General features: G+C 40.9%; 2 protein-coding genes across 2 annotated transcripts; both read right to left on the reverse strand.

Moving 5' to 3' along the window:
• Positions 1 to 2,535: 2,535 nt before the first annotated feature.
• LOC122584465 lies at positions 2,536 to 3,294 on the reverse strand. The gene is made up of 2 exons (XM_043756624.1): positions 3,260 to 3,294; positions 2,536 to 3,166 (listed from the first exon to the last, which is right to left on the reverse strand). The coding sequence occupies exons 1-2, from the start codon at positions 3,292 to 3,294 to the stop codon at positions 2,536 to 2,538; spliced, it is 666 nt and encodes a 221-aa protein (XP_043612559.1).
• A 2,487-nt stretch (positions 3,295 to 5,781) lies between these two features.
• Positions 5,782 to 7,761, reverse strand: LOC122584467 (the record flags this gene model as incomplete). Its single annotated transcript, XM_043756625.1, has 2 exons — positions 5,782 to 7,346; positions 7,437 to 7,761. Coding segments are annotated over 2 exons (1,890 nt in total), but the record flags the coding sequence as incomplete, so codon positions are not given.
• Positions 7,762 to 11,223: the final 3,462 nt, after the last annotated feature.

The following is an 11,223-nucleotide window of genomic DNA, read 5'->3' on the forward strand; positions in this document are numbered from 1 at the left end:
TGTTAAGGCTAGGCAGAGTATGCTAAACTGATAACTCATGCTCCCGGTACCATCAAGTTTTGGCGCTTCCATTATTTTTTGTTGATGCCACATTTATTCCTTCGGACAAGCCTGTTTTGCTTGGTTGGACGCGAGATACCAGTAATAAGAAAGAATGTTCCCGATTTGTTAGGAAAATAATGTATTGCCTGCTGAACATATGGTCAACAAAAAGCATCTTGATATGTTAAGAGAAGTGTCTGTCCCATATAAGAGTTACGCAAAATGTGAGGCTATTTTGGTTGTTGCCAAGATTAGCCAGGATTGGGAAGGAGATGCCCCTACCTTAGTTGATGAGTCGACTGGGAAATGTATGAGTTTATTTTGTTTTTCTTTTTCTTTTATTGCTTGATGAAAATTTATTGTTTGCTAATATGCTTTATTGTTGTTACAGCTATGGGTCTTTGGGAGAGCATGGTGTGGATCTTGAGAAGCTTGGACAACGCCAATCCCGTAAACCCTTTTTACATGATGAAGTCTTGGAAGAGCAAGCGGAAGGTACCTTTCATGTTTCCCCTCCATCTAGGAGGATTTCTTTCTCCCCTGAGCGCCAAAATATTGGCATTGATGGTACAGCTCTTCGTGCCTTCTCCTCCCTACCCACTGAAGAGGAGAGTGACAAGGCTATGGGTGACTTCTTTGAGAAGGAATGTTCTACTTCTCCTCCTGGTATAAAACTTTAAGTTACTTTGTTGATGATGTATTCTTGATTTTACTGTATTTACATGATTGTATCTATTTTGTAGGTGGACCTTCAGGAGGAAGTCTTTCTAGAAAGAGGGTTGGGGGTGATCTTGTCAGCCCTCCACCCAAACGTTCCATGCCTCCTTTTGAAGCTTTTAAAAGCTTTACTTCTTCTTCTTTTACCTCTAATTTTGCGGGTCCTCTTAGATTGTCTTTTCCGGTGGTGGTTTGGAGGAGACTATCAATGGCCTTGCACCCATGAGACGTGCAGGATTTCATTGCACCGAATATCCTACTCTTCCGAGTATTACTGGTGATGAATGGAATGATATAAGACGTATCAGTGCTCATAATCTGGGATATGATGGTCCTACCCGTACATTTAGCTTTCCTCCAAGCCGAGCCGGTTCCACTCTTGTTCCCCACCCTACCCAAGAGTTCAATAGGGGTTTGGGTAATGATTATTATGTGTATCCGCCATCCCTCAAACTTAAAGATGATTTGAGAGATCCAGGTGTGGCGAGGCGTTATGCAGACTCAGTGGTTGCTCCGCTTTTTGCTGCAGAGACCAGCTTTCTTTCTCCCACTCAGTTGGCTATGGTTAGTTAATTTTATTCATTTTCCTTTATTTTATTTTATTAATATTATTTTGATATCCTTTATTATTTTATGCAGATGTATGATACTCATGCTGCACTTGCCTTTAATGCTGGGGCTGTCATGAGGGACAGCTTTTTGAGTGATCTTACAATGCTCCGAAAGAAAATGATGGGTTAGAGTCTGAGATGGGTGTGGTATATGGGAAGCTTTCTGATTCTTTGCTCGAGGTGGAGAAAGAAAAAGATGACAAAAGGTGTTTGGAGGCAGAGATGTATCAACTTAAGTCCAAGTTGGGGGCTAGTGAAGCTAAAGTAGAGGAGCTCGAGAAGAAACTTGAAAAGGAGAGAGCTCGCGGGAAAGAGTTAGAGTCTGATGCTGAGAAGAGTACCCAGCTGAGGAGGGATACCCTTTTAGCCTTTCCTCGTTTGTTCAGGCTTGTTATGGATCATCCAGATGTGATGGGTGTACTTAGTGGGTTTTATCGGTCTGCCATTGCTGTTGGGAGGCATACTGCTGCCCTAGATCTTGAGGGAGTTCATCCATCTATTGACCCCACTTCTCTTCCCTTCTATGATATTTCTGTCCCTGACAAGGCTCGAGAGGCTGAAGCTGCTCTTGAGGCAAAGTCTTTTCCCATATTGGATGTCATTGCCATGGATCCGGATGCCTCCCTGCAGGATATAGAGTCTCTCATCACGGCCCGTTCAGAAGTCGCGGAGCCAGAGAACTAGTTTCATTTTATTTTTCTTGTATTTTGGTATTATGACTTGTGCTCATGTATGAACTTTTATGACTTTAAGCTAGCTTGTCATTTATGTTTGGCTTGTAGCCTATGGTATGTTAACTTATTGCTTATGTAATTTGAATGTTTGCTTGGTTAACCTTGTGTATGTAATGTAATACTCGCGAGTTTCATTTCCCAATGAGAAATGCTTATCTATTTCACCCGATGAGTGAAATGATGTATTTTGATAGGGCATGTATTAATCAATATAACCCTTCTATTATGTATGCCACCCTATGAGTGGAAAATTTTATTGTCTTACTTTTTCATCCTATGAATGAGAAAGGTGAATGACATAATAATATAGCCTTAATAGATTTCATGATGACATATGATTGAGAAGACCAATTACATGGTAGTTTGCATCACAATTGCAAATAAGACTTTCTTAAGTTAGTAGCATTTGCGGGTATTGAAGACCCGAATTCTTACAAATAACACCTTTTAAGGTTAATGGCATTCCACGTTCTGGGTACTGGGTATCCATCAAGCTCTGTTAAGATGTATGATCCATCCCCGTTTGTCTCCTTGACTTTGTATGGGCCTTCCCACTTTGGGCCCAGCTTGCCAAGGTCTTCCCTTCTACTTGCTTCGTTTTTTCTCCAGACATGGTCTCCTACCTTGAAGGTCATAGGGCGTACTTTCTTGTTATAGTACTTTGCTATTTGCCTCTTGTTTTCTGCCTGCCGAATGTGGGCCATTTCTCTTCTTTCCTCGATCAAATTCAAGTTTTCTCTCAGAGCTTCCTCATTCTGAGCAGGATCAAAACTAATGACCCTTTCTGTTGAGATAGTCAGTTCTGGTGGGATTACGGCTTCCGTTCCATATACCAGGCTAAATGGAGTTTCCTGGGTGCTTCCCCTCGGAGTAGTTCTATGAGCCCATAAAACACCTGCAATTTCATCTACCCATCCCTTTCTGCATTTTCCCAATCTTGCCTTAATTCCCCCAATATGGCCTTGTTCATGACCTCCACCTGGCCATTGCCTTGTGGATGAGCTACTGAGGTGAACCTTTGTTGTATGTCCATATCTTGGCACCATGTTTTGAAGGGATTCTCTGCAAATTGTTTTCCGTTATCACTAACCATTACATGGGGAACTCCGAATCTGCAGACTATGTGTTCCCACACAAAATTGATCACTCGCTGACCTGTGATGGTTGCCAATGGTTTTGCCTCTACCCATTTTGTAAAGTAGTCCACAGCTACTATCAAAATTTCATCTTGCCGATGCCTTCGGGAAATGGGCCTACTATATCTATTCCCCACTTGTAAAATGGCCATGCTGTTGTAACGGGAATGAGGTCTCGCCTAGGCCTGCTGGACACTGGTGCATGTATCTGACATGATTGGCATTTTTCAATTTCTTCCTTGGCATCTTGATATAAGGATGGCCAGAAGTATCCAAGTCTCATGATCTTGGTTGTAACTGATCTTGGTCCGGCATGGATGCCACATGTTCCACCATGCACTTCTTGGATGAGCTCTTTCGCTTGCGAGGGGCCCACACAGCGAAGATGGGGGCCAAGGAAGGATTTCCTGAATAAAGATCCTTCCATAATCAAATACATGGGTGCTTTCATCCTTATTTTCTTGCGCTTTCTCTATCTTCAGGGAGGGTTCCATCTTTGATGAAGTTATACAATGGAGTCATCCAACATTCAGCTTCTTCAATATGAGAGACTTCCATTTTTGGCACTATTGATTTTTCTTCCAGCACTTCCACTAACACCTCCTTTGTAAGATGGGCAAAGGTTAAAGATGCCAGCTTACTTAAGGCGTCTGCTTTCTTGTTTTGGCTTCTTGGAACCTGTTCTATATTGAATTTCTTGAATTCAGAAATAATCTTTCTGGCTTCCTCCAAATAAAGCTGCATAGTCTTTTGACTTGCTTCAAATGCTCCTTTTATTTGGTTTGCTACTAACTGGGAGTCCACATAGGCGTGGATTTTTTCCACCCCCATTTTCCTTGCTATTCTTAAACCAGCTAGAAGGGCTTCATATTCAGCTTCATTATTTGAAGCTAGGAAGTCAAAACGAAGGGCATATGTGTATTCTTTCTTATCTGGGTCGATGAGGATGAGACCCGCTCCTGACCCTCCAGCGCTAGAGGCTCCATCTGTAAAAAGGGTCCATGGTGGTCTTTCTTCTACCTTGCTTACATCTTCCTCCTCCCCCTCGACTTCTGCTAAAAAATCCGCCAAAATTTGGCCTTTCTTTGCATTCCTTGGCTGAAATGTTATTTCATGCTCTCCCAGTTCAATTGCCCACTTAGCTAGCCTGCCCGACACTTCCGGCTTTGATAGAATTTGCCTGATGGGCTTGTCTGTGAGAACTTGGATGGGATGGCCCTGGAAATATCTTCTGAGACGCCTGGCTGAATGGACTAAAGCAAGAGCTAACTTTTCCAAGGTTGGGTAGTTTATCTCGGGCCCTTCAATGCCCGGCTAACGAAGTAGATTGGCATCTGAGAACTTCCTCTGTCTGCTAACAACACAGCACTTACACACTCTTTGGAGGCGCCCAAGTAAAGAGTGAGTGTTTCCCCGGGTATTGGAGCAGTAAGTGTTGGTAGGTGAGCCAAAAATTTCTTCATGTCTTGAAATGCTCTTTCAGCTTCCTCTGTCCACGAAAAATCTTGTTTCCTTAAACATCCCTTCAAGGTTTTAAAGAATGGAAGGGATCTATCAGCTGCCTTGGAAAGGAATCGTGCTAAAGAGGCCAGCTTTCCATTTAAGCTTTGCACCTGCTTCTTTGTTCTTGGGGAAGGCATTTCTACAACTGCTTCAATCTTTTTTGGGTTAGCTTTTATTCCTCTGCGGTCACTATGTGACCCAAGAACTTCCCTTCCTCCATTCCAAAGCTACATTTGGAAGGATTGAGCTTCATATTTATCCCCCTCAATGTATTGAAAGTTTCTTGGATATCAGCTATCATGGCATTCTCCTCATGGCTTTTGATGACTATGTCATCCACATAAGCTTCAATATTTCTCCCGATCTGGTGCTGGAAGGTTTTATCTATCAGCCTTTGGTAAGTAGCCCCAACATTCTTCAAGCCAAAAGGCATTTTTTGGAAACAATAGATGCCCTGGTCTGTATGGAAGGCAGTCTTGTCTTCATCATTTTTTTTCATTGAGATCTGGTGATATCCCTTGTAAGCATCAAGGAAGCACTTTAACCTGAACCCATCCAGAGATTCTACCTTCCAACCTATTTCTGGCAAGGGGTAATTGTCCTTAGGACAAGCTTTGTTGATATCCTTAAAATCGACACAAAGCCTCCATGAGCCGTCCCCTTTCTTAACCATAACTGGATTTGCTACCCATGTCTGGTATTTAACCTCTCTGCATATGCCTGCTTCCACCATCTTGTCTACTTGCTCACAAGCAGATTTGCTTCTGTCATGGGCCATGCCTCTTTTCTTCTGCCTTATAGGGATTATGTTTGGATTAGCGTTCAGGGCATGCTCTGCGAACTTTCTTGGAACACCTGTCATATCTGCCGTTTCCCATGCAAAAACATCTAAACTTTCTTTCAAGAGATTGATCAACTTGCATTTTGTTTCTTTGGGGAGTTGTGATCCAATGGTAACTGGTTGTTCTGGGAACTTTTTATTTATGATTACCATCTGCTCTGGACCCTCACTTGCCACTTCAATTGACGAGTCATGCCTTACTTCTTTTGGACTCTCCTTATTGACCTGCTTGCACTCCCTTGGCCATACCATGCGTCCCTTATGGTGGCTACCCCAACTGGGGTGGGGAACTTAACCATCCCATGGATGGTTGATGGTACAGCTCCGAATTTCTGCATGGATGGTCTGCCAAGCAACACATTGTATGGTGAAGGTGCCCTAACAATTGTGAAGTCCACAACTTCAATTCTATGGAGTGGGTACTCACCCATCATTACCTCCATACTTACTTCTCCAATGGGCCAACTAGATTCACCATTGAAACCCACTAGGGGCGCCAAAGGCGGGCGCTTAAGGTCTCTAACTCTTTGGGGGAGTTTGTTAAAGCAATGTTCATAGATAATATCTGTAGAGCTCCCATTATCTAAATATATTTTTCCAACCTGGAAATTTGCGAGGCGAGCTTGTATGATGACAGGGTCTGAGGATACCGTTTCAACAGGTGGGAAGGAGATTGGCACCACTGCCCAACCTTCTAATGCATTTGCTTTACGCTTTCCTGGATCCCTCCTTTGGTGTACCATACAAACATGTCCTTCTGCTGGACCCGGATCCTCATTGTTTTCTTTTTTAACCGGTATCTTCTGCCATGAGAAGGTCTTTTTTGTAGGAGTTTTTCTTCCCTGTTTGGCTCCAGGGACGAGGTGCTCTAACTTCCCTTCTTCTAAGGCCCTTTTGATTTCTGTTTGGAGCTCTCTGCAATCATTAGTATCATGACCATGGTCCTCGTGAAAGTCACAATACTTATTCATATTTTTCTTTGCAGATCTGAGAGGAGGAGGGGGCTTGAAAGTTGAGCCCACCCTCTCAGTTTTCAAAATCTCTTTTGGAGACTTTGTTAAGTCCACAAGATGGACACTTTTGCCATATTGCATGGGCCTCTTGTCTCTTCTGTCATCTGGACGGTCATCTCTTCTTATATCTCTTCTGTAATCCTCCCTACGACCATCTCGTCTAATATCAAAACGAGGCCTTTTTCCTCCAGAGGGTCCTGCCCATGACTTATCTTTTCTAATCATCCCCCTTACTAACGTGGAGGTTTCTCTGGAACGGAGATAATCATAGGCTCTATCGATGGCTTCTTTAAAAGTCTTGGGGACTTTTGTAGTCAACTTTTCTTGGAGACCTCCCGGATGCAAAGCAAGAGTAAAGCCAGAGATTTGTTGACTCTCTGGTAGACCGGGTATCCTTTGGCATTCTTGAGTGAATCTTAAGATGAATTCTCTAAGTGGCTCATTCTCCCTTTGTCTTATTAAATGGGCTTCTAAGTGATTACGTTGATGTTTCTTTTGTTGAAAGAAATGAGCAACAAATTTTTCTTTCAAATCTTGAAAATCATTTATACTTCTTTCAGGTAGGCCAGTAAACCAGTCTCTAGCATGCCCTTGCAATGTTCCAGGGAATAAGTGACAAGCCACCGGGTCTACCCATTTTTCTGTGAGTATCGCTTGGTCATATAATGCCAAATGGTCTTCTGGATCCCTAGTGCCGTCATAAGTCCCTACAACTGGAGGAACTTTTTGGCCATCTGGGAATGGATATTCTGCGATCCAATCACAGAATCTTGATTTGACAGCTGATCTTGGAATACTCACGTTCGTGCTTGTCCCCCTGCCTCTTCACCGGATAATACTTTTAACATTTTCACAATTCCCTTGCAGGGTTTGGTGGTGGTGTTGGTTCTGGACAAGGTTGTTGCTTTTAAGTTGTTCCACCATTAAAGACATTAAAGACTCCACAGCACCCTGAGAGATTGGTGGATGAGGTGGAGGTGGAGGTGGAGGTGGAGTTGGTTTGAGTATACTGGTGAGTTGTGATAACCAATCTTGGCTGGGTTGTGTTGTAGCGGGAGGTGGTTGAGAGGGTTCCCCTATGAGCCTTAGTAATTCAACCAAGTGGCTTTCTTGAACAGTAATGGTTCCGGATGAGTTAGGGGCAGGTTGTTCAACTGGGATTACCTGATCAGAAGATGTGATAGGCAAGGGTAATAAGTGGGGAAATCATTGGAATGATATTTTGAGTCTCATGACCCTTTTCTTTTAACAATCCTGGGTGACGGGGTCACCTATGCCTGCCAATGAGGTGGCTGATGAGGATGATGTTCCTCCTACTGAAAACATTGACCCTATGGTACCCGAATTTAGGGAGGGTCTCGTATTAACTAAGTCTTCAGACAAATATTGAAGTCTTGATCTAACATCCAATAGATTTTTATTGGAGATTCTTTTTTCCCCCTGGGTATGCTCACTACTAGTACTTTGCATAGTTACTAGAGGTGAAGGAGTAATGGTGGTATCTTTTTGAAATTTTCACCACCACTTGCTTCAGCCTCCATAGACACAGGTGAGGTTATTTTTGAGAGTGGAGTTTCTTCCCTGGCCATGCGAGACCAAGAAAAAGAGAAACGAAATGGTGATTTCAATTTTAACAGTAATAGAATCGTTCAACAAACGGGTCCCACGGATGGCGCCAATGTTTGAACCTAAATTAATTAGCTCAGTGACAAATAAGGGTTATTACGCAATCATTACTCTCCTGAAAAATCAGTGCAAACCTAACAAACTCTTGGCGAGTTTAAGGTGGATGATTGAGTAATAAATATGATATTAATTTGATTGTTATGATTGAATCCTGATTGATTGTAAGTATTGAATATGAATTGAATGTGTTGTTTGACAGGCATTCAATTGAGGTTTTATAGGAGTATATTTGGAAGGGTGACAAATACTTTCGAGGATTCTAATATTTCCAGTTTCCTTTTTGTCGTAAAGACTGTAGCTTATCCATATGAATATTTATGTTATATTATATATGTAATATGCTAGACTACAAATAACACATAACATACTTAGCTACATAAAATATATATGGATAGAGAGTACTCGAGTATCATGCTTTTAGTAACACATCTCGAGCCTAATTTGAACTGCATAATTCATCCATTAAAAAGAGATAAGTATGGCTATGTAATGTTAAAAGGCTTAAATTGATACAGCCATTTAGTATACAGTGGCATCTCATACCACATTTAATTCGAGCAACAAACACTAGAGCAAGGTATTATCGCGAAGGACACTTAGCTCGAGCAACACATACATTTATCTAGCCCGAGCATCATAGGAAAAGAGTAGCCCATCCTGGCCCATTAGGTTAAATATGACTGCCCGCCTCCATATTGATATACTCGAGCAAGCGGGTAATTGATATGCTCGAGCAACAAACAAAAGTAAAAGAGCATTGACATATAAAAACTTTGGGGTACATCTCGAGCCTTGTAAATCGAGAACAGGGCCTCGCCTAGCAGGCCTTCTTTGTGATTGTCACATCTCGAGCCTCTTGTTGCATTTCGAGCCATTCCTCCCTTGTCATATCTCGAGTCCCTCTTATTATATGTAAGTCGAGCCCTTTTTATTATATGTAAGTCGAGCACTTCCTTCTTTGATACTCGAGCCTCTCTTTGTTATGGACAGGGTATTGATCTCGAGCATTTTATATATATATATATATATATATATATATATATATCGAGCACGTATTTCTCATATACATGTCAAGTATATATATCTAATATATATATATATACATAGATTGAGCGTATATCTTTATCTTTACAGATTTTTTATAGATTATATATGTATAGATCGAGAATATATAGTTATATCTCATGCCTTTTTCTCGAGCCTATCTGTTAGAAGTTATATAAATCGGGTATTCTTCTTTTATGATTTGAAGATCTTTTAACTCGTGTGTGTGGGTATTGCTCTTGTAACTCGAGCATTCCTGTTTCGGCCCATCTTTAACTGCCATTACCCAATGGTTTAACATTAGTGTTTAGGCTTGTGATACCTATATACGATCAATAACTCGTTGTTCAAAAAAAGTATCTAAAAATTATAAATTGGTAAAGTCAAGTAAAAATTATAAAATGTTAAAATTCAAATTTAATTTTGTTCCAAGTTATTTTTTTGGAAAAAGATTCCAATGTTCAGTCAAGATAGTTGGAAGCAGCCCTCACTTAAGACTATGATTGATGGTAGTAGTTAATCATATAACCTTGATGATAAGATATGTACAGATATTTGGTAAAAGTTGGAAGGTTGTAATTTGTTGTTTGAGCTTGTATTATAGGATAAAGAGTTGGTGGCTTCGCCATCTTGTTGGTCTCGTGTTCAAGTGTTTGGTTTGCCGTGTTGTTTTTGTAATTACTTCTAGAAAACCGGGTATGGGTTCCAACACCGTGATGTTCTTGACAGGAATGATCAAGTGAGGTGAAAGAATACGTACACTTTATCTTGCAAATGACGATAGGTTCAAAGATTCAATGCTTACAGATGCTGATCTGACTATGCAAAACTCATGTATGAGTATAGTTAGTAGAAGGAATCAAAAACTACCAACTAGAATATAAATGGTTGTTATCATTGAACAAGGCTAATAAGGGAAAGTTTGACAGAGTTGGGCATGGTTCAGTATGCTTATCAATAGTTGCCACATCAAATTAAGGACTCGTTGTAGTATGATTTTGAGCCAAAGAGAATGCAATCAAAGTCGAGGCTTCTTCCTTAGACAGCCGAAGATGGAAAGTGGTTAAGGTTGAGTTTTATCTCATCTTTTGAAGTTCTCTTCGCCAAGCTTCTGTGGGTGCATAGTAAAATTGGAGCCATTAACCAGGGGTTTTCCTGGTTGTGGTTTGTTCTGCAAGAGTTTATTCATATTCAAGAAGAAATCAAATTTTCAAAGGGCGTTGACTTTAGAGTTGACTTTAGCTTTAGAGTGACCACTTATCCATGATTTTGGTTCATATAGGACTATCTACTTTGCTGTATATATAATTTCCACAGTAGAGCCCAATATAAAACCAGCTTTATAAAGCGATATTGCCCAGTTCGATCTGAATTTTGTAAATATGTTTCAAACTAAAGCAAACAGAATAAACCAAGTATACCGAATGGGATTTTCATCACTATTACCATAGTAGCTTTCCATATCCTTTGACCACAAAACTTCCCAAGTGATGGCATTGTATGAGCAAAATTACCGAAAAAACCAAATCGTACTGAAATACTATACTGATGGTATTTGGTACCGGTTGCAGTCCCTAGATTCTACAGAGCTCGGTTTTGGTAACAGAAAATAAAAGGAATATAATGGGGAGGTTAAGATAAGAAACATTTGTTACTGTACTTAGCCTGAGAGCATCGATACGATAATAATGCTCAAAAAGTTGGATTGCAAAGTCTCTAGATTTAAAAGAAAAAGTGAAAAACAAATAATACATGTACGGTAATACGAGTGGTGTGATATCAGTTCCAACACCATGGTCTACATCAGATTTCAGAGGTCTCATCAAAATCCTATTTCAGACAGAAACTTCTAACTTTCATATTTCAGCTCCACACCTAGAAACCGAACACCCCTTT

This window comes from Erigeron canadensis, unplaced genomic scaffold (assembly GCF_010389155.1).
Source record: "Erigeron canadensis isolate Cc75 unplaced genomic scaffold, C_canadensis_v1 Conyza_canadensis_unscaffolded:304, whole genome shotgun sequence".
NCBI lineage: Eukaryota > Viridiplantae > Streptophyta > Magnoliopsida > Asterales > Asteraceae > Erigeron > Erigeron canadensis.